The sequence below is a fragment of the Myotis myotis genome, unplaced genomic scaffold, assembly GCF_014108235.1.
Source record: "Myotis myotis isolate mMyoMyo1 unplaced genomic scaffold, mMyoMyo1.p scaffold_m19_p_11, whole genome shotgun sequence".
NCBI classification, from domain to species: Eukaryota; Metazoa; Chordata; class Mammalia; order Chiroptera; family Vespertilionidae; genus Myotis; species Myotis myotis.
This window is the reverse complement of record NW_023416315.1, coordinates 66,913,564-66,937,412: the sequence shown is the minus strand read 5'-3', so window position 1 is coordinate 66,937,412 and position 23,849 is coordinate 66,913,564. Positions and strand designations below refer to the sequence as shown.

Sequence of the window (23,849 nt, the reverse complement as noted above, 5' to 3'; positions counted from 1 at the left end):
CCATGTTCTTCTAAAGCAAGGATGGTCTGAGTAAGAATTTCCTGTAAAGTAGCCCGATCTTTATGAGCTAGTAAAATATCATCCATATAATGAATAAGATATAGATCTGAAAATTTCTTTCTAATAACTTGCAATGCCTGATCTACAAACTTTTGACATAATGTAGGACTATTTTTCATCCCTTGTGGGAGAACCTTCCATTGGTATCTCTGATAAGGCTGTTTAAAGTTTTCTGATGGTATGCTGAATGCGAATCTTTGACAATCAGCTGGGTGAAGAGGTATAGTGAAAAAACAATCCTGTAAGTCAATAACAACAACACAATACTCCTGTGGAATTGCCACAGGGGAGGGCAATCCAGGTTGTAAGGAGCCCATATCTTCCATGGTGGCATTTATGGCTCTTAGATCTTGCAAAAGTCTCCACTTGCCTGATTTCTTTCTTATTACAAATATGGGTGTGTTCCAGGGACTATTTGATGGCTCTATATGTCCCTCTGCTAATTGCTGATCAATTAATTGTCGGGCTGCTGATATTTTCTCAGATGTTAAGGGCCATTGCTCAACCCATACTGGTTGTGACGATTTCCAGACTATGGGATCAGCAGTCCTAAGGGCAATGGCCCCAATTACAGATCCTGTCGAGGAGTGTGAGGTATTACTTTCCTTTCCTAATCCCTTTCCTGGATTAAATCTCATGTCTAGCATCTGTGATGTTACTCTATCACTGGGGCTATATAATACAACTCCCATTTGAGACAAGATATCTCTTCCCCATAATGTAAAGGGGATAGTCGTAATTACATAGGGACAGAATGTTCCTGAATGTTGATCTTCATCAGTCCAAGTTAAAATCTGAGAACTCTTTTTTACATTAGATGCCTTGCCTAGTCCTACTAGGGAAGTGGAGGTGGTGTGCGTGGGCCATGAAGAGGGCCAATCCTTCCCTGCTATGCAGGAAACATCTGCTCCTGTATCCAATAGACCTTCAATTGGTTTTCCCTGAATTTGTAAAATTTTTGTAGGTCTAGTAGCATGGATTTCTTGTATCCAAAATGCTGCATCACTAGATCCAAAGCCTCCGGCCCCTCTAGCTTCCTGGGTAACAGCTGTCCCTATTTTATGTATTGGTAACAGGATTAATTGGGCAATTCTCTGGTTGGGCTGAATCTGTATAGTTGTGGTGGGTGGGGAAAGTAAAATCTGTATTTCTCCTGTGTAGTCTGCATCAACAACTCCTGGGATGACTAAGATCCCCTGTAACGAGGTGGAGCTCCGTCCTAATATTAAACCTACAGTTCCCTCAGGCAGTGGCCCAGACACTCCTGTAGGAATGGCTGCTACTGGCGAGTCTGGGGTTAGTACTGCATGGGTGGTTGAGTGGAGGTCCAATCCTGCACTGCCTGGGGTTGCCCTGAAGAGGTCACTGACTGATCGAAATTTGCAAAGGGGTTGAAGGTTGATGCCCCTATTATTGCAGGGGCCTGGGGCTGGCCCCTTCTCAAGTTTCCCGATTGAGGTGATGGGATATAACCTCCTTGGGAGCTATTTGTAGAGTTTAAAGGCCGACCATTTTTATGGTATCTTGATCTACATTCCTTTGCCCAATGGAATCCTTTCTGACATCGGGGACAAACGGTTTTTGGAGGATTAATATTATTCCCTAATGTATTTCCAGGCTGTCGAGGAGCTTGCCATCTGGCCTGAGTATTATTATTTTTATTTGGGCATTCTCTGCTAAAGTGCCCAGATAAGCCACAAGAGTAGCAGTTCATATTTCTTTTATTACCTGTATTATTGCTGGCTTGTCCTATAGCCTGTACATATTGAGGGTATGTCTCCCCTTTGAGAGCTGCAGCTATAGCTACACCCTGTATAAATGCTGGACTTACATCAGCACACTGTTTTATAAAATCATTTATAGTTCCTGTTCTGCGAATCGGCCTTAATAAAGCCTGACAGGTATTATTAGCATTTTCAAAAGCCAGTTGTTTGATTAGGATATTGGCTGCCTCTTTGTTATTGATTACTCTCTTGACTGCCTGCATGAGGCGAGAAAGGAAATCCTGATATGGTTCCTCGACCTTCTGTTTAACCTCTGTAAGGGTGGTGGTTTTTCCTGCTGTATAAGGTAGGGATTTCCAGGCACTTACTGCACAACTGGTTACTTTGGTAAGTGCCTCTGTGGGCATATTCATTTGCTCCTCAGCCGTGTTAAAATCACCTTCTCCTAATATCATGTCTAGGGTTATTCTTTTTCTGGTTTTTTCGCTAGTGGCTACAGCTTTCTTAGCAAGATCTTCATATTCAGTTTTCCATAATAAGTAATCGCCTCCTGAGAGACAGGATTTACAAACCTGTGACCAATCATAAGGAGTCATCCATTTACTGGCTAGGGTTTCTACCAAGGTTTGTGTGTAAGGAGCTAGAGGTCCATATTCAGAGCAGGCCAATTTTAATTCTTTAAGTACTTTGTAAGGTATAGGCTCCAAGGTGGGGTTTCTATTCCCACCAGACTCATTCTCATATGTAACTGGGAAGCAGAGTGAGAATTCAAGATCTCCATTAGCTTCAGCTTCTCTTATTGCCCTTTGAAATTTAGACATGGAGCTCATAGGAGCCACAGGACCTGGTTTAGGCTTCCTTTCTAATTTGGGGAGCCTGTTTTGAATGGGAGGGCCATTCTCCTCTCTACTGACTGGAAAGGAACAATGGTCATGTTTATGATATTTATTCTCCTCCCGATCAGTAGGCATAGCTAAATTGCTTTTAGATTGAGCTGAAGACAATGATGATGTGTCCTCTCTGGGTGGAGCCGAGGGACTATTTAAATTTTGAGAAAGTTCAACCGTTTTTGCCTCTGGTGCCAAGGTGTCACAGATTGAATCCCAGAGGGAAAAGAAACATGGCAGGACCTTGTTAGATTCATGGTGTTTCTTTAATTGCTTTCCTACTTCAACCCAAGTTTTTAAATTAACAGTTCCATCCTCTGGAAGCCATTGACATACTTCTTCTATAAAACTTTCTGTCTCACTGGGAAAAACCTCAACTCCAATTCTGCTAGTAAGCATATGCGTTAAAAGATTAATACAGAGTCTTTTTTCTTTAGACTCAGTATGACCCATCTTGTCAATCTAAGTTCTGTACTAACTACCCGCTTACCCTACTTATTCTCTATGGGGGGGGTCTGAAGCACCCTACGGTGCAGTCCTATCCGTCCCAAGTACGGGGGGACTTACCTAAGGGAACCCTGTTCGGGCGCCAGATGCCGGGGTCCAACCCCAGCAGGTCCAGGGGTTCCCCAAAGGTGTGGACGGAGTCGGCGAAGAAGGAATGACAGGGAGACAGCGTTCAGTTGATCAGCAGCCTAGCCAGGATCTCTAGCCAGGATCTCCAGCCAAGTTCTGGTCTGGATCTCCAGCGAAGTTCTGCTGTTTATTGTCTTGTTACATCCGTATTTATCCCAGTTGATTTTAATCCTGTCAATTTCTATTACAAAGGTTAGGGCGTTTCTTATCTCCATTCCAGGGAGTAAAGATTATGTAGCTTAAGCATGATTGTTTGTAGTGATTAACTACCCGCCTGGCACTTAGTTAAGGAGTTTCATCCCCTCCCTGACTTCAGGGAAAAATTCCTACCTGGGGAAACAACCTTTCTAGGAGAGGCATCCCCTCCCTGACTTCAGGGAAAAATTCCTACCTGGGGAAACAACCTTTGTTGGAGAGGTGACCTTGGTTAAAACACACAGCGCTAAGGGGAGCAAACATATTAAGAACAGTATGCTATATACGCCAGGTCCCTTGAAACATATGCTGTGCAGATGTTTCTTTCCTGCAGCGACTGTGTCAAGCAGCAAGGATGGACCGGCTTCCGGCAGTTTACAGGTTGGAAAACAAAACCCCAAAGACGATGAACAGAACTTAAATTTAATCCACAAGGGAGTATTATATTTTCTACAGAAACATAATTTTCTTTCTAATATCACCTTAATTTTTAAATCAAATATAGCCACATTAAGAGTAATTTAGCCCAGTGGGTGTGGCTCAGTGGTTGAGCATTGACCTTTGAAGCAGGAGGTCACAGTTGGATTCCTGGTTAGGGCACATCCCCAGTGTGGGGGGTGCAGGAAGCGGCCAATTAATGATTCTCTCTCATCATTGATGTTTCTGTCTCTTCCTCTCCCTTCCTCTCTGAAATCAATAAAAAAATTATTATATAGTAATTTATTTGTAAAACAGTCCAATATCAAAAACCTTGCCCTGACTATATCACTTAGCAAGAATAGCAATTGGTCAGATAGGCTCTTTTAAATCTTTGTACAAACTTTTCATAAGGAGTCTCCAGATTGTACTTTTAATAGCCTCTAGACCAGTGGTTCTCAACCTTACTAATGCTGCGACCCTTTAATACAGTTCCTCATGTTGTGGTGACCCCCCAATCATAAAATTATCTTCGTTGCTACTTCATAAGTATAATTTTGCTACTGTTATGAATCGTAATGTAAATACCTGATATGCAGGATGTATTTTCATTGTCACAAATTGAACATAATTACAGCATAGTGATTAATCACAAAAACAATATGTAATTATATATGTGTTTTCCGATGGTCTTAGGCAACCCCTGTGAAAGGGTCGTTCGACCCTCAAAGGGGTCGCTACCCACAAGTTGAGAACCACTGAACTAGAAGCACCTGATTTCCCTCCATGCCTCCTGATCTATGGTAAACGGGCGATTCAATTGTAAATGCAACTTTTACTGCATTCTTACAATTTGAAGTGAATTTTTCTTCTTCCTATCTTCCCTTCTTCACTGACCACATTCTTTAAAGGAGACTTAGACTACTGCTATTATACCAAAACTTCTCTAAGAATATCATATCTATGGCAAATATTTTGTTGGTGTTCTTGGACTAGGATTTCACAATCCCTAAATTTTTCTAGAGAGACCTTTTTTTTTTATTTTATTGATTTTTTACAGAGAGAAAGGGAGAGAAAATAGAGAGTCAGAAACATCGATGAGAGAGAGAAACATCGATCAGCTGCCTCCTGCACATCTCCTACTGGGGATGTGCCCGCAACCCAGGTACATGCCCTTGACCGGAATCGAACCTGGCACCCTTGAGTCCGCAGTCCAACACTCTATCTACTGAGCCAAACCAGTTTCGGCTAGAGAGACCTTTAATCTAATTACAGATTGGCTTTTATGGGTGCTATAGGTTAAAAACAACTCTCTCCACACCTTATGACAGCTGCCTCTCATAATTTGGAGTAAATGTGAATGAACCGTAATAAGTAAGATTTAATAATGTAGGTGGTCCAGGGGAAGTGACACTGCACTTCAGATTTACAGAGCTTCCTAGCCAGCACTGCACTCATCATCCCAGCATCCCTGGGGGAGAAATTGATTTAGGTATTACCAATGTATTTTTAGAGTTAAGTGATACCTGAAGATTATATAATTTTAATCCTTCAGCTGTCACATAATACAGCTAAAAACAGAAATAAAGCCTCAACCCTTTTCTAAACCTGAGCTCCTAACCCTTTTGCCAGGAGTTGGAGCCATGAAGTGGAAGATTCTGTTAAGATAGAAAAAGGTTAAAAATCAATGTAAAAAGAGCGGGGGGGGGGGGGGGGGGGGGTGGGGAGAGAAACTGTAAAGGGTGACACCAATGAATATTTCTAGTACTGCTATGGGGCACTAGTATTCTAATCTTGGACTGTATGCACCATTAGCTAAAGAAAGGGCAGCAGTTGGGGGCAGTTCTGAGAAAATAAGATTATATTAGATTATGTTTACCTTTATAGTCCCTGATCATTTGTAACTTTTAAAATGCATCTTACTGGTGTGGCTCAGTGGTTGAGCAATGACCTATGAACCAGGAGGTCACGGTTTGATTCCTGGTCAAGGCACATGCCCAAGTTGCAGGCTTGATCCCCACTGTGAGGCGTGCAGAAGGCAGCTGATCAATGATTCTTTCGTGTCATTGATGTTTCTATCTCTCTCTCCTTCTCCCTTCCTCTCTGAAATCAATTAAAAAAAAAAAAAAAAAACACGTCTTACTTTCCATAGAACAATGTAAGGTCAAAAGTAACTATTGTTACTTAAAGTTGATAGTTGTCACCTCTTCAATTTTTTTTTAATGGGTAGCATAAGATAAATTGGATTTTTCTAATAGTTGAACTTGTGCTTTGAGAGAGTGATTGAAACTGGGGAAAAGGAAGAAATTATTTGATGAAAGGATTAATGATGAATAGATAGATTCACTCATTCACCAGTTCAATTAAGTACTCAGGTACTAGGCACAGTCCTGGAAATTAGGGACACAGTGGTGACCTTACAGTCTAACAAAAGAGACAGACATTTCAAATTTGAAAGCAAACTGGCTCACCTGTCAGAATAGCTACCATCAACAAATGATTAAAAAATGACAAGTGCTGGTGAGGATGTGGAGAAAAGGGAACCCTCGTGCACTGCTGGTGGGAATGCAGACTGGTGCAGCCACTATGAAACAGTTTGGAGTTTCCTCAAAAAATTAAACCTGGAACTGCCATTTGACCCAGTGATCCCACTTCTAGGAATATATCCTAAGAAACCTGAAATGCCAATCAGAAAGAATTTATACACCCCTTTGTTCATAGCAGCACATTTACAATAGCTAAGATCCGGAACAGCCCAATTGCCCATCAGTAGATGAGTGGATACAAAAGCTGTGGTCCATTTACACCGTGGAATACTATGCAGATATAAAAAAGAAGAACCTCTTACCCTTTGAGACAGGATAGAGGGACCTGGAGAGTATCATGCTAAGTGAAATAAGTCAGTCAGAGAAAGACAAGTATCACGTGATCTCACTCATATATGAAATCTAATTATCAAAATAAACTGATGAACAAAGTGGATCCAGAGACATGGAAGCATGGAACAGAGTGTGGAATCTCAGAGGGAAGGTGGGGGAGGGTGGGTGGGTGGGAGGTAACCAACCAAAGACCTCTTATGTATATATGCACAACCCATGGTCAGTCAGGTGGTGAGGGCCTGGGGCAGGGGGTGGGGGGCAGGGGTGAGCTGGAGGGGGCCGATGGGGGAAAAGGGGACATATGTAATACTTTCAACAATAAAGATTTTAACAAAATGATTCCATAAAAAAAGAAAAAAGAAAGCAAACTGGGAGTGGTGTTAAGTAATAAGTACAATTTTTGTGAGGGCCTTGATACATTTAAAGTAGCCTTGGTGGCAATCAGAGATTAACACCTCCACAGTCTGAGCCGTTGGGCAAAGCTGTCCGGTAGAACCGTCTCTGAGAGACGTCTCTCTGGGCTCAGAAAGGAGGCTAAAAAGTGTCCAAAGCAAAGAGGGTTACACCAGAGGTGGAAGGTAGGATCCTCAGAATGAGATACTTACTCCTTCTGCCCATAAGAACCTGTAACCACATAACCCTTCTTCTTCAAAGAAATAGGACTTTCATGTGAATAATAAACGATTTGGGTTGTATTTTCCTTTAGATCCTGGCTAAAAATTGACCTAGACTGAGTCGCCGTGCATTCCTCAGAAGTGGAGGAAGAGATGAATATGCTGGGGAATACTTGGTTGCTTGAGACTTCAGCCAGAGTTTTGCTTTCACAAAATGTGCATTCCCAAACTAAACCACAGAACAAAGCTTTTTAGAAAGATAACTAACAAATCACTTAAAGCTGATGAGATTTTTGAACTAGTTCTCTATCCTAAAGAAGAAAAAAACAACAGTCTGCATCCTAGGTGGTCATTTAAAAGCCAGGCATCTCAAGTAATAAGAGCAAATATACCTGTTGCATGTTCTTATGAAGCTGAGCTCATATAGTTTTCTTTAATGGCATTTATCTTCAGCATTATTAAATGTGCTTAGTTATGTTGGTGCCATTTGGGTCCCTATCACCTTTGGACAAAAGTAATTTATGAATTACTGGTTTGGCTCAGTGGACGGAGCACTGCCCTGCAGACTAAAGGGTCCCGAGTTCAATTCTGGTCAAGGGCACATACCAGGGCTGTGGGCTTGATCCCCAGTAGGGGGTGTGTAGGAGGCACCCGATCAATGATTCTCTCTCATCTTTGATGTTTCTCTCTCTCCCTCACCCTTCCTCTCTGAACTCAATTAAAATATATGTCTTTAAAAAGTAATTTATGAGCAGATAGGTGTTTTCTGTTTGTGTTAGACTACAGTGGCCATTTGTATCCTTGATATAATCCCCTATGTAGAAGAAGTAATTATGATATTGATAATTCAAACAAAAGTCATCTGACTGGTCAAAGGAAGAGAAACACTGGTTATTGCTAATAGAACAGGTGCAAACCCATTTATCTTATGATATTTCACTGATAGATGTCTTAATACAAACGGCTTCTGTGACTTTGCCATTATTTTTATTTTCAAAAAGGTTTTTACTCACGCCAGATATAAGTCTTACTCTTCTTGATTTTTTGAAAGTATATATATAAAATTTGTCCCTAATATATACAAAGAGAAAGTGAGGCCAAAGCTTTAAGGTTGATTTAATGTCTTATATAAATTTACTGATAGTTAATATACCTCTTGACAGACACATGCATATATTTATGCTGTATATACTTTATCAGGTATCCAAATTCTATAAATAGATACTAAAATAATAATATCGTTGATTGCTAAATTTGGGTAATTGGAACACGTGCTATAAAAGGATTTCTTCTCCAGTGGAATTTTGTTGAAACCACATCATCAAAATGGTTTCTTGTTGAGACAAGAAAATTTCCTCACATTGAGTGGGAGGACATTAAAGACAAAATTGAGCATGTAAAATTCTGTAGGGGAGGTGATTTTGTGACTGGGCTTGAGAATTAAACTGACCAAAGGGAGATTTAACAGAAGAAAAGCGTAAAAATTTTTATTTGGTGTTAATATTTTTATGTGGCTTGGGAGACTTTATGGAAAAGAAATGAAATACCAAGCATAGCGTCTGAGAGCTTATATATCATTTAAAGAAAGAATGATAAACTGTGCAGGTGTGGCAAGACAAAGGGAAAAAGGGGTTTGAGCTAGGGGTGGTAGATTGTGAGAAAGTGATGAGGAATTATATGGGGGAAGATATAAAGTCCTAAAATGTTTTATTAACTTTAAACATGAGAGTAAATTACTTTGAGATACAATAAAGCTCTGTTCTAAATAGCACTTCAATAGGCCATTTTGACTGTGTCAGCAGATTTAGGCAAAACTTTTGACTTACTATTTCAGAAGTGAATATTGCCTTTTCTTGTACCTGCCCCCCCCACCCCCCAAATAAAATAAAATAAAATCTCACAATTCTGAGAGGTTGTTTTAAATTTTGGCAGAACACTATAAGTTGGTCTTTAAAAAAATAAACAGGAAGGAGAGGTTCAACTTAGAAATTATTTTTATTTAAGGGGCTTTTGCTAAGGCATTGATCGATGCAGCATTCTGCACAATGGGGAAGGCAAAAGGAAAAATAGCTGCGTACACCTGTCGCAGCGGCACAGTCATGATTTGGGCAAAGGAGACAAATGTTAGCGATTATAGGGGTTGTATCATACATAAGAGGAAATGACTTCATTAATTCAAATACAGGAGTCTTCCATCTTCAAAGATTGAGTTAAACTCCCTGTACTCAAAGTTAAGAATTTGGTAAAGCTTACAATCTCTGACACAGAAATGCAGTATAACCACAGATTCGATATTTCTTCCTTTTTCAGTTATAGATGCAGCAACTTGCAATATCTCCCTGAAACATGAAGCAGGAAGAATAGTATTGAAAAGTAATATCTTTATATACCTTTACCCATCAAAGAGGCTTCATTCCACGAGTCTGTCTCCCGTGCCTACATCTTGCATCAAACATTGGATAAACCAAAGTGTGTAGGAAGAGATGTGATTCTTGCAGTCATTCTCTTTGCCATGGGAGTGCTAAGGTTCAAGTATATCTTCTTTAGGAGCTTTGTTGGGTCCAGGGGAGCATTTCAGGTTGTGTTCATTTTCCTTCTGATCCCATGCTGCTTCACTAAGGACTACAGAGCAACCCCTATGCTCCCCAATGTTTCTTTCCTCTGGGCCTGGAATGCCCCAACTGAGCCTTGTCCTAAGAAGTTTCATGTGTCGATAGATTTGAGCCTCTTCTCTTTAATAGGAAACCCCCAAAAAGATGCTGTAGGACAACCTGTCATATTATTTTATGTTGATAGACTTGGCTATTATCCTCATATAGATAAGAATGGCAAAAAAGAGCACGGAGGAATCCCCCAGATAGGTGACACACAATCGCATCTGGCTAAAGCTAAGAAAGACATTGAGTTTTACATACCAAAGGACCAGCCCGGCTTGGCCATCATTGATTGGGAAGAATGGAGGCCTATCTGGGCAAGAAACTGGAAACCTAAAGATATTTACAAGAATGAGTCTATTCTGCTGGTTCAGCGACAAAATCCAGCATTTACTCTCGAAGAAGCCACCGATAAAGCCAAAGAAGAGTTTGAAAAAGAAGGAAGGAAATTCATGGTACAGACTTTGACATTGGGAAAAAAACTTCGACCGAAATACTTATGGGGTTTTTATCTTTTTCCTGATTGTTACAATCATCAATATACTAAACCCAATTACACTGGGGTGTGCTTTGATATAGAAAAGAAAAGAAATAATGAACTCAACTGGTTGTGGAATGAAAGCACTGCCCTTTTCCCATCCATTTATTTGAATACCCACTTAATGAATTCTCCTAAGGCTGCACCCTTTGTCCGGAACCGTGTTAAGGAAGCCATTCGGGTTTCTGTAGTACCCAATGAAAAAAGTCCACTTCCGATTTATATATATACTCGCCCAGTTTTTACTGATGATTCTTCAAAATACCTATCTCAGGTAAGCAAATCAAGGCATGAGGACTATGAAATAGAGCCCACAAATAGCGTGTGATGGAATTTAACATCATTAAAACATTTTTTAATGAGAATTTGAGCTAAACTGACAACGATATGCCGGGAGCAAGATATCAAATGCTCTGGAGAATAAAAGTTTTGCAGCTTAACTTCATTTTTGAAGGGAATGAAACTTAGCTTTTAATATCCTTTAGGAATATGCACATATATAGTTCTGCATTAGCACATGCATGTAAAATAAGAATACATTTCATTTTAATGCAAGCATCTTAGCAATCATGGGAGATTAGGTAGTATAGGCCATATATTTTCTCAGTTTTTTTTTTTCTTTCATGCGCCTGCTCTGCTGTCAATAGAAGTAACTAAAAATAATAGAATACCTGTATTTTTTAATAGTAGGGTAGTAGTAGTGTGAAAGATGGAACTATATAGTGGGGAAAACAAAAGAATTGTATTTCATAATACATGAAAATTATGTAAAATTTAAATTATTATTGTTTGGTCATCATTCTTAGCTTTGGTGTTATTATCCTATGTATAACACTTTTATTTTATTATGCATATCTGCTAACTTTTTCTGTCTCATTTGTCAGGAGGACCTTATACATACACTTGGTGAAACCATTTCTCTAGGTGCCTCTGGACTTATAATCTGGGGGAGCCTCAATTTAAGCCACAGTGTGGTAAGTTGAATTGATAAGACATAGATTCAAACATTTCTACTTTTAATGTTTTTGAGGATTGTTGAGGTATTAAGTAATAAAATGAGCACTATACTTGGCACACAGTAGGAGGTGCTTAATACTGGCTGACTAAATCATACTATCATTGTGCGGTTATTTTGGGGAGCAGAAAATATTGTACTTGTTTTTCAGTGAGAAAACAGAAATTCAGTGAGACTAATTGAAGTTCTCTAGGACTACAGTCCCAGTCTTCAGTCAGTCTGTGGTGTGTGTTTTTTTTCTTTTCTATTACACCATGCTATAGCTCTTTTCAAAAGAATGAATGCATTTATTCATTCTTTCACTCATTCAACGACTCTTCATTAAGCACTGCTTTATCCACTTAGTCATTTAGTGATCCGGTGACAGTTTTATTGCAACGGTCAGCAAGCAATGTCCATAGGCCAAATCTGGCCTACTGCTTGCTTCTTCCTGTACATGAGCTAAGAGTGATTTTTAAAAAAATATATATTTTATTGATTTTTCACAGAGAGGAAGGGAGAGAGATAGAGAGTTAGAAACATCGATGAGAGAGAAACATCGATCAGCTGCCTCCTGCACATCTCCCACTGGGGATGTGCCCGCAACCCAGGTACATGCCCTTGACCAGAATCGAACCTGGGACCTTTCAGTCTGCAGGCCGACGCTCTATCCACTGAGCCAAATCGGTTTTGGCACTAAGAGTGATTTTTACATTTTTTAAATGGATTTAAATAACAAAAAAATAGTTAATAATACATGACAATTATGTGCAGTTTAAATGTCAGTGTCTATTAGTAAAATTTCATTGGAACAGTCAAGCTCATTTGTTTAGGTATCTGTGGCTGCTTTTATAGTACAAAGGAATAACTAAGACTATCTCATTTAAAAACCCCAAAGTATTTGCTGTCTGTCCTTTACAGGAAAAGTTCCCAACCTTGGCTTATTGATTAAGTACCAGGTAATTGTTTAGATGCTAGAACTACAGCAGTGAACATAGCAAAGTCCTTTCACCATGAACCTATCCTATATAATAAAAAGCTAATATGCAAATTTACTGAACAGCAGAATGACCAGTTGCTATGATGTGCACTGACCACCAGGGGGCAGATGTTCAATGCAGGAGCTGATCCCTGGTGGTCAATGTGCTCCAATGGGGGGAGTACCACTCAGCCAGAAGCTGGGCTCATAGCTGGTGAGCACAGCAGCAGTGGCAGGAGCCTCTCCCACCTCCGTGGCAGCCCTAAGAATGTCTGACTGCTGGCGTAGGCCCGCTCCGGCATCAGTTGTACATCCCCTAAGGACTCCTGGACTGCAAGTGGGTGCAGGCCGGGCTGAGGAACCCCCTTGAGTGCACGAATTTTGTGCACTGGGCCTCTAGTATTCTCATAAGTGGAATACAACATTATATACATAACTAGAGGCCCGATGCATGAAATTCATGTATAGGTAGGGTCCCTAGGCCTGGCCGGTGATCAGGGCTGATCTGTGGGGTGACCAGTGGGGCAATCGGGGGGCCCCCGCTGGCACCTGTCCTGGCTGGCCTGGAGCCTGTGGGCTGGGGACAGCTCCTGCATTGAGTGTCTGCCCCTTGGTGGTCAGTGTGTATCATAGTGACCGGTTGTTCTGCCGTTCAGTCAATTTGCATATTATGCTTTTATTATATAGGACTAGAGGCCCAATGCACGAAAATTCATGCACTGGAGGGGGGTGTCCCTCAGTCCAGCCTGCCTCCTCTCACAGTCCAGGAGCCCTGAGGGGATGTCTTACTGATGGCGGGGAGTGGGCCTAAGCCACAGTCTAGCCTCCTTCTGCAGGAGGCGACTGGTTGATCAGGGGAAGGTGATGCCTCATTATGTCTCCATTGCTGCCACTGCCAGCAGCCGTGGCTGCCTGAGCCTCGGCCCGGCCCTTGTTGCCTGAGCCTTGGGCCCCTGCAGTGGCTTGCCTGAGCCTCGGGCTGGCCCTGGGCAGCCACAGCCACCATCCATGGCTTGCCTGAGCCTCAGGCAGCTGCTGCGGCTTTGTCTGGAAGGACGTCTGGATGATTGTCTGGAAGACATCTGGTCTAATTAGCATACTATTTTTATTAGTATAGATATGTCAGGTAACTGATGTATAAGTGCAATGAAGCAGTATAGGCAAGATAATGATGGAATCATATTATTTAAGATGTGGTAGTCATAGAACGGGCCTCTCTGAAGTCCCATTGGATTATTGACTTGATGGAAATAAGGGACCAAGTCTCTTGATACCTGGGGATGGTAAGTGCAATAGCTTTGAGGCCAGAATGTGCTTTTCAAAAAAAAGCAAGAAAGTCAATGTGACTGGAGTGCAGTGAGCAAGAAAGAGAGTGTTAAAGGGTGTGGTCAGTGAGATAACAGAGGATTAGGGATGAGACTTTATAGGCCGTGATAGGCTTTTACTCAGAGCTGGAAAGCCTCTAGAACAGTGGTTCTCAACCTTCCTAATGCTGTGACCCTCTAATACAGTTCCCCATGTGTGGTGACCCCCAATTTCATTGTTACAAATTGAACATAATTAAAGCATAGTGATTAATCACAAAAAATATGTAATTATATATGTGTTTTCCAATGGTCTTAGGTGACCCCTGTGAAAGGGTCATTCGGCCCCCAAAGGGGTCTCACCCACAGGTTGAGAACCGCTGCTCTAGAAGGTTGAGCAGAAGAGTGGCAATTTTAATGAACATTTCAGAAGAGTGACAGTTGAGTTGAGAGGAGGTTTTAGAGGGGCAAGAGTGGGAGCAGGGAAAGTAGGCTATTGATGGCGTGGACCATAGCTGTTTAGGTTTTGAATATAATTCAACAGTAGAACTGAGAGGATTGGCTGAGAGGTTGGGTGAGTTGGATAGATGAGAGTAGTGGTTAAAATGACTTCAAGGTTTTTGGCTTGAAGAAATTGCCTCTGAGGTGGGAAAGACTTTAGGAGCAGTGTGGTGAGGGCTGGGCAAAGAGTAAATTGGGATGGGGGTTCTTGGGAGCTATTTTTTTGAAAATATTAGTAAATTATTCAAAGCTTCCCTAACTGGAAGAAAAAGGAACCCTTCTTTATTTCTCACAAGTTATAGTTAGTGGTGTCTATTTTAAGTAAAACTTGTTTTATGAGGGAAAAAAAATGTCTGTTTTGGTCTGTAGAGTATGAATTTTATTCATTTTTCTTCTAATGCATTTTATTTCGTTCAAAAAGCCTTTAACTATCATGGCCTCATCGTTTTCTCTCTTCCTTTACTTTCATCCTTGTTTGATTCTCCATCTCAGGGCTTTATCTTCCACCGCTGTGATCCTCTTGTCTCAGAGTAAAGCTCTCACATGGACACTACTGAATTGGAGCTGAACTTTTTCTCTGGTGGATGTGGAAATACTAGTGATGTAGGTGCCATGAAGAATGTCTAATAAAGTTCATGGCCCAGGGGTCTTATCCTATGACCCACAGAGAAGAGACTGTACTCTAAGACCAGAAGAAACCTTTTGATCTCTTGTCCTTAGAGACCAGTTATATTTTGACTTCATTTATAAAAGTACTTAACAAAACTCATCTTTTGAAAGTCAAATACTTTCAAGATAATCTGAGCCCTTTTGACTATTTGGTAGACTTCTATTGTCTCTGGTTTGATCCCCAATAAAGAGAAATAACATAAAATATAAATTTAGAGAAAGATATATATGTTCCTTTTGCAAAATCTTTCATATGTCAGAGAATTATTATTATTTTTTAAAATATTTTATTGATTTTTTACAGAGAGGAAGGGATAGAGATAGAGAGAGTTAGAAACATCGATGAGAGAGAAACATCGATCAGCTGCCTCCTGCACATCCCCCACTGGGGATGTGCCCACAACCCAGGTACATGCCCTTGACCGGAATCGAACCTGGGACCCTTCAGTCCGCAGGCCGACGCTCTATCCACTGAGCCAAACCGGTTTTGGCATATGTCAGAGAATTATTTAAATATTATAATTCACCTAAGTATATTCCTAGTTTTCATTAGTAGTTTTCCCAGACCTATAAACTTATTTTTCAAGGGTCCTTGATGGTTTATGATGAACCATTTATAAATTCTCTGTACTACCTTTTTTTTTTTTTTTTATGACCTGAGAACTCCGTTACTCTGATAAGGAATGAATCAGGCATCCCCCAATTAGTAGAATTATGTGACATACTATTTAATTGTCACACTTTTCTTAACTTGCACTTTTATTTTAGATTCACAAACTTATCAAGGAACTCAGACTGTCTTCAGTATTATTCATACAGGGACAGTTCTTCAACTTTAATGTCACTATTTTCTATTTAATGACATTGCTTTATAATTTCTCCCTATGGACTCTGTTCTATATTTTTTGCCAATTTTCCCAATTATGATAATTCTGAATGCTAGTTCTATTATTATTCCCCCAATTTTTCTATGTCATTTGTAATCAATAGTCATGGATTATTTATCATGTTTCCTGAGATTCACTGACAACTTGAGATACTGGTAATTGCAAATCCAGTTTCAATTTACTTAAAACAATTGTTATCAAATGTAAGCAAACCATTTCTTTTCATTCCATTTTATTAGATCAACTAGAGGCACAGTGCTGCATGGGGGGTCGGGGTGTTCCTCAGCCCAGCCTGCACCCTCTCTAATCTGGGAACCCTCGAGGGATGTCTGACTGCTGGTTTGGAGTGATGTAGCTCCCTCAGCAGTCGGACATCCTTCTCACAATCCAGGACTGCTGTCTCCCAACCACTTGCCTGCCTGCCTGATTGTCCCTAACTGCTTCTGCCTGCCAGCCTGATCATCCCCTAGCCACTCCACTCCCAGCCTGATTGACGCCTAACTGCTCCCCTGCCATCCTGATTGCCCCTAACTGCCCTCCCCTGCCAGCCCGGTTGTCCCTAACTGCCCTCCCCTGCTGGCCTGGTTACCCTTAAGTGCCCTTCTCTGCAGGCCTGGTCTCCCCTAACTGCCCTACCCTTGCTGGTCTGATTGCCCCTAACTGCCCTTCCCTGCTGGCCAGCTTGTGGTGGCCATCTTGTGCCCACATGAGAGCAGCCATCTTGTGTGAGGGTGTGATGGTCAATTTGCATATTACCGCTCTATAATATAGGACTAGAGGCCCGGTGCATGACATTTGTGCACTGGGGGAGTGTGGGGGTCCCTCAGCCCGACCTGAACCCTCTCCAATCTGGGAGTTTCTGTCTGTCTTTGCAATCATATGAGTGAATTGTCTGAGACCCCAACCCAGTGTGGTTTGTTGCTCACAGAATAATAGAGGATTTTTTAAAAAAATGTATTTTATTGATTTTTTACAGAGAGGAAGGGAGAGAGATAGAGAGCTAGAAACATCGATGAGAGAGAAACATCGATCAGCTGCCTCCTGCACATCTCCTACTGGGGATGTGCCCGCAACCCAGGTACATGCCCTTGACCAGAATCGAACCTGGGACCTTTCAGTCCGCAGGCTGACACTCTATCCACTGAGCCAAACCGGTTTTGGCGAGGATTTTTTTTTCTTTGTTTCATTGGTGGAAATTTTCTGGAAGTTTTAGGATATCTTCCCTTTAATTTTTCCTAGACACTCTGATTTTACTTATGTCTCTCAGCTTTGCTTTCCTTCCATCCCCCACCACAACAGTAACTTGCTCCAGGCTCATTTTGCTCTAGTGTCTAGGAGATCCGTCTGCCACCAGAACTATGATTCCCAGCATTCCTGGTGCTCCCTGTGATGTGGTCTTCTGCTTCCGGTCCTGGGGCTGACACCAGAACTACTATTCCCAGAATTCCTGGTGCTCCCAATGCTCTTGGTTTTTCCTTCCTGCTCTGTCTCCATCCCATGGCCTCCCACTTTGCCAAGTCCTCCAAGCTGCCAGCTCTCCCTCTCTGTTCTCCATCAGGCAGCTTGGGGAGCCAAGTTCCCCAAGCTGCTCCACTCTCCACTGGCTCTCCTGCTCTGCTCTCCGCCTGGTGCCTGTGTATGCAAAGTAACCTGCCAGCTTTGTCAGGTTAATTTGCATACTCACTCCTGATTGGCTGGTGGGTGTAGCGGAGGGACAGTCAATTTACATGTTTCTCTTTTATTATATAGGTTTGGTGTGATAGATCCAGCATCTATTGGTTCCAGCTCATGAGACCTGATTATTCAATATTCATAAATTTTGTGAACTGGTTATTCAACACAGCAATTATTAAAAATTGAATTATAAAAACTTAGAATAAAATAAATTGTGTTAAAGTAATTAATACCCACAATGTATCAATTAATTCATTTCTTGGGGTTGTTCACATCTATTGTCTCTGTAAGTAGAAATATTACACAATGATGTGTTAACTGCACCCCATACTACCATACTGTATAATGATTTTGCACTCAGTGATATCAGGTTGGTAGGTTAAAACTTGCAATGGTAGGAGTATTTACACCATAGGTAATAAAAAATGCTATAAACCAGGACTTACTAATATTTTTCTTAGTTAGTTTTAGATCTTTACAAGGACTACACCTTGTGTAGGCAAATGATTCTCAAATCCTTTTCATTTTTTCATTACACTTTTTGCCTAGTTCTTGTCTCTGAGGACAACTGCAATGTCATCTGAACTTGATATACATTCTCATATATTCTTGGCACTAGGAATACAGTGTTGAAGTTGACAAAGTCCCTGCATTCATGGAAATTATGTTAAAGTTGGAGGGATAGAAACAATAGGCACACACAAAAAATATTTGATGTGATATGAACTATGCAGAGAATTAAAATAGATGTACAAAGGTAGAAAATGTGTCTGAGAAAGGCACTGTCTAATTGAAGCTATGAGTTGAAGGACAAGATAGAGTGAACCATGTTAGACACTAGAAGAAAGAATATTCCAAGCAGAGGGAACAGTAGTGCAGTTTGAAATGAAACTGCCATGCTTGTGAAAAAACTAGGATGTCTAAAGTAAAGTGGGTGAGAGAAGGTTGTAAAAGAAGAAGGAAGGGGTATGGTAGGTGAATTTATATCTCAATAAAGCTGTTATGAAAAGTGCAAAAAAAAAAGGATTACATCACATCAGTCTATATACAAGTGGAGAGAAGTTGAATTTTATTTTAAACACCATGCAAAGCTATTGGAGAATTAGGAAGAAGTTTTCTTGCTCTGGCCGGTGTGGTTGGTTGGAGCATTGTCCCATGCACCAAAAGATGGCAGGTTCGATTCAAGTCAGGGAACATACCCAGGCTGCAGGTTGCTTGATCCCCTGTTAGGGTGTGTGCGGGGGCAGCTGATCGATGTTTTTCACATCGATGTTTGTGTCTCTCTCCCTTCCTTTCTGTAAACAATCAAGTTAAAAACAGGGTAGGTTTTCTATTGCTGCCATACAAATTACAACAAGCAGTGGTTTAAACAATATCCTCTTGCTTGTAGTAATGAGATCTCTATTTTCTGGCTGGCTGTGGCTAAGGGTCATTTCCAGATCCTAGAAGTCACTATATTTCTCAGCCCTCTCCTCTGTCTTCAAAGCCAGCAATGCTGGGTTGATTCTTTGATTTTTTTCCCCTCCTTATTTTATCTAATTTCCCCATCCAAAGGTCCATACTCTCAATCATATGTGTAAAGTCTCTTTTGCCTTGTAAGTTAACACAGTCACAGGTTCCAGGGGGTTAAGGCATGGACATCCTTGGAAGGCCGTTATTTTGCCTACCATCGGTGGTATCATCCCAAGGAAGGTAACAAGAAACAGATTCAAGAGAAAGCTGCCAAGATTCCTTGACTTGCTTGCTGACCTACCACCACCAGTTCTTTTGGTCTGCTGAAGGACTAGTGCAGCCAGGTCACGCGATAGTGTTGTTCAGGAAAGAAAGTGACTTTCTCCAATGTTTTTTTATTTTATCTTATTTTATTTTATTTTTATTAAATTTTTATTCTTAATATTATTACAGTTGTTCCTCTTTTTCCCCCCCATAGCTTCCCTCCACTCGGTTCCCACCACACCTTCTGCCCTTACACCCCACCCTCCACTGTCATCATCCATAGGTGTACGATTTTTGTCCAGTCTCTTCCCGCACCCCCACACCCCTTTCCCTCCCTGAGAATAGTCAGTCCACTCCCTTTCTATGCCCCTGATTCTATTATATTCTACAGTTTACGCTGTTCATTTGATTATTTATTCACTTGATTTTTAGATTCACTTGTTGATAGATGTGTATTTGTTGTTCATAATTTGTATCTTTACCGTTTTCTTCTTATTCCTCTTCTTAAAGGATATCTTTCAGCATTTCATATAATACTGGTTTGGTGGTGATGAACTCCTTTAGCTTTTTCTTATCTGTGAAGCTTTTTATCTGACCTTCAATTCTGAATGATAGCTTTGCTGGGTAAAGTAATCTTGGTTGTAGGTTCTTGGTATTCATCACTTTGAATATTTCTTGCCACTCCCTTCTGGCCTGCATAGTTTCTGTTGAGAAATCAGCTGACAGTCGTATGGGTACTCCCTTGTAGGTAACTGACTGTTTTTCTCTTGCTGCTTTTAAGATTCTCTCTTTGTCTTTTGCTCTTGGCATTTTAATTATGATGTGTCTTGGTGTGGTCCTCTTTGGATTCCTTTTGTTTGGGGTTCTCTGTGCTTCCTGGACTTGTAAGTCTATTTCTTTCACCAGGTAGGGGAAGTTTTCTGTCATTATTTCTTCAAATAGGTTTTCAATATCTTGCTCTCTCTCTTCTTCTGGCATCCCCATAATTCAGATGTTGGTACGTTTGAAGTTGTCCCAGAGTCTCCTTACACTATCTTGATATTTTTGGATTCTTTTTTCTTTTCGTTTTTCCAGTTGGGTGTTTTTTGCTTCTTTGTGTTTCAAATCTTTGACTTGATTCTTGCAATCCTCTGGTCTGCTGTTGGAACTCCATATAATATTCTTTATTTCAGTCAGTGTATGCTTAATTTTTAGTTGGTCCTTGTTCATAACCTCAAGGATCTCACTAGATTTCTTGAGGGTCTCACTAAATTTATTGGTGGTTTCTAGAAAATTCTTGAAAAACCTTGGTTTTGAACTCTATATCCAGTAGTTTGCTTTCCTCCATTTCTGTCATTTGTGACCTATTTCTTCGTCTCCACATTTTTTATGCTTCCCTGTGTTGATAGAGTGGCTTTCTGTGCTAGGTGCCCTATAGAACCCAGTGGCTCAGCCTCCCCAATTACCTGAGGTGGACACTCGTGGTGCACCCCTTTGTGGGCTTTGTGCACAGTCTTGTTGTAGTTAAGCCTTGATTGTTGTAGGTATCACTGGGAGGAATTAACCTCCAGGCCAATTGGCTGTGAGAATTAGCTGTGTCTAAGGTGGGAGAACATCTGTGCTGGAGACACCCTTAGGGGCAAGACTTGCTTCAGTGGGGCTTTGGTGCTCACTGAGTCTGCCCCCTACTGTGTCCCTTATGGATCTGAGGAGTTGTAATCTGGATGGTCCCACTCTGACCACTGGATACACTGGCTCTTGGATCTAAGGAGGTGCTAATTTAGTCTCTGCCTGAAGCTACCCAGCAGGAGCTATGGAGAGATCTTCAGATTCCTCTTCTTTGTTTGGGATTTGGAGGTGCCCAGATGAAGCCAGCTGTGAAGCAATGCAAGCTGCTGTGGGGCCTTGGGCCTTCCTTTGGATGTTCTGGGTCTGTCTGGCCCAGCTGCAGTTTGTTAGGTAATTTTAGATTGCAAAGGGCCAGGGCATTCATATGCAAAAGCCTCTGTGCACAGCTTTGGGGCAGGATCTCAGGGAATCAATAGGGTGGAGCAAACAGCTATGGCTGGTCCTCAGCCCTACCCTAAGGAGCCCCACGTCTCAGTGTCCCGGGGTAATCGCTGCAAGTACCTTTGAGAGAAAGCTGCCCTGGAGTTCCGCCTACTGCCAGACAGTCCAGTTTCTCCCCATATGAGTCTGAGTCCCCAGAGACTCACCTGGAACTGGAGTCGGCCGGAACTGGAGTCAGAGCTGACGGGAGCTTGTGTCTCTCTCCCGATTGAAAAAGACAACCGTGTCCTCAGTTGCCAGCCCTTTCTGCATGCCTCCATACCTCTGCACTTCACTTCCGCACCTCCTCTGAGTCTCAGCGTGCTTTTCTCTTTCCTTCTAGTTGTAGAATTTCCACTCAGACAGCCTTCCTGTGGTTCTGGTGATGTCCATTTTGTCATTTAGTTGTATTTTTTTTAAATATATTTTATTGATTTTTTACAGAGAGGAAGGGAGAGGGATAGAGAGTTAGAAACATTGATGAGAGAGAAACATCGATCAGCTACCTCCTGCACATCTCCCACTGGGGATATGCCCGCAACCCAGGTACATGCCCTTGACCGGAATTGAACCTGGGACCTCTCAGTCCACAGGCCGACACTCTATCCGCTGAGCCAAACCGGTTTCGGCTAGGTGTATTTTTGAAGTGGTTGTGCGAGGCAGCAATTTCTGGTGTTTACCTTTGCCGCCATCTTGGTTTTTCAAGTCTCTCCTATGTTTTTAAAAAGACAGTGTCCCAGTTTTAGAATGCACTAATATCAAGAGGAATAATTTAATTCCTCATCACTCATACTCGGTGAAATAAGTATATTTGGAAAAGAGTTGTTATAATGCATCCATAACCCGAGCTATACATAACATTTAATGTAAAGAATACTTAGTTGCACCTGTGTAGTTGTTTTGACCTAGCAATTTAGAAGTCCCTCTCTCCAATGCTGTTTAAACTTATCTGACAAGTTTTAATAAGTGGTACTTATTACATTGATTTATAATTTCTTGAAGGCTAACTAATAATATGCTGGGCCCTGGGCTAAACACTTTTATACACCTCATCTCTTTTTTATCTGCACAACAACAACATGGGGTAGATGCTATAATTATTCTTATTTTACAGATGATGAAGCTAAAGCACAGCCAGGTTAATTCATTTGCCCAAGGTCACCCCGATAGGAAACTAAGTTCACTGGGAGTCCAATCCAATCAGGGAAGATGGACTCCAGAGCAGATTCTGCCCCCCCTCACTAGTTTATAAATTATTAAAGAAGACCAAGGCTAAGGTATGTTAAGCCTCAATCAGTCAATTATTTCAGTGGCATGAGATAACATGTGAAACTTATAAATGTTAACAAAAACCAGAATAATTTTGTTAGTTAGTTAAGGTAAAGAAGATAAAATAATTCTTAATGCTTGCTGGGTCTGTTTTTTCATGTTTCCTTAGCAATTTCCTATTGCAGTGAATAAATTCACATATGAACTAAGTTGGATTTTGGTATGCTGACCTTCTTATAATTTTACAGGACACCTGCAAAAAACTACACGATTACATGATTACAACAATGAATCCTTACATAATCAATATCACCCTAGCAGCTCTAATGTGTAGCCAGGTGTTTTGTCAGGAGCAAGGTATGTGCACAAGGAAAGATGCAGATTCCAGTGAATATCTCCATCTGAACTCAAAGAATTTCATTATTGGAAGTTTCGGAAATGGAACATTTAGAATATTAGGGACACCCACGATGGATGACCTGAAACAGTTTGCTGAACATTTTCAATGCAGCTGCTATTCCAACACCGACTGTGAGAAGGAAGTTAATTTCACACAAACAATTACTGTCGATGTATGTATGATAGAAGATGTTTGTATAAAAGCCATTGTAAAGTCGAAAAATGAAATATTCCATTCAAGTGCAAGTTTAGTGCTCTTTTTATTATTTTTAATTGTTTTGGAAAACGAATACTCTGGCATGCAAATAAGACTTTGAAGGTATCAGAGAAGAATTTTGAGAGTGGCATGGAAGAGATCATAGGTTTATGGCTTTGAAGATGAGTAACAGTGAGGTGTGTGGGAACATGAGACAGAAGGAACTTCAGGAGGAACATTGAGTGTGGTGTTGACAGTGGTATACAGAAGATCATGGCCAAATGATGACTTTACAATAAAGGCACTCTCAAACCTCTTGACCTGCTCTATTTTTTTTCCATTCACACATATCATAACATTTTACCCCCCCATCAACTCTCTGTAATGTGAGCATCATGAGGACAGGTTTAGGTCTGTCTGACTTGCTGCTATATCCACAGTGTGATGAACAATATCTGGGTCTTAGTAGGTGTCCACTAAATTTTTGTTGAACAAATGAAATCCAATGGGGAATGACTAGAGAATTTTAAGAGTGGGAGTTGTCATGACCACTCTTCACAATTTGGGTCCTCTTGGACCAATGCTGCCCTTTTCATTAGCTCTGTTCTTCATCCTCCACCCCAATTATG

The 23,849-nt window shown here is 41.1% G+C and overlaps 1 protein-coding gene across 1 annotated transcript; it reads left to right on the top strand.

Annotated features, from left to right (window-relative positions):
- Positions 1–9,924: 9,924 nt before the first annotated feature.
- Positions 9,925–23,341, top strand: SPAM1 (sperm adhesion molecule 1). The gene is made up of 3 exons (XM_036327067.1): positions 9,925–10,878; positions 11,489–11,578; positions 22,874–23,341. The coding sequence occupies exons 1-3, from the start codon at positions 9,925–9,927 to the stop codon at positions 23,339–23,341; spliced, it is 1,512 nt and encodes a 503-aa protein (XP_036182960.1).
- Positions 23,342–23,849: the final 508 nt, after the last annotated feature.

Bases quoted from the DNA above. Each gene is read 5' to 3' on its own strand.
- SPAM1 (XM_036327067.1), top strand. From the start codon at position 9,925: ATGGGAGTGCTAAGGTTCAAGTATATCTTCTTTAGGAGCTTTGTTGGG. The intron at 10,879-11,488 runs GTAAGCAAATCA...CTCATTTGTCAG, and splicing joins CTTCAAAATACCTATCTCAG to GAGGACCTTATACATACACT. The intron at 11,579-22,873 runs GTAAGTTGAATT...ATAATTTTACAG, and splicing joins TCAATTTAAGCCACAGTGTG to GACACCTGCAAAAAACTACA.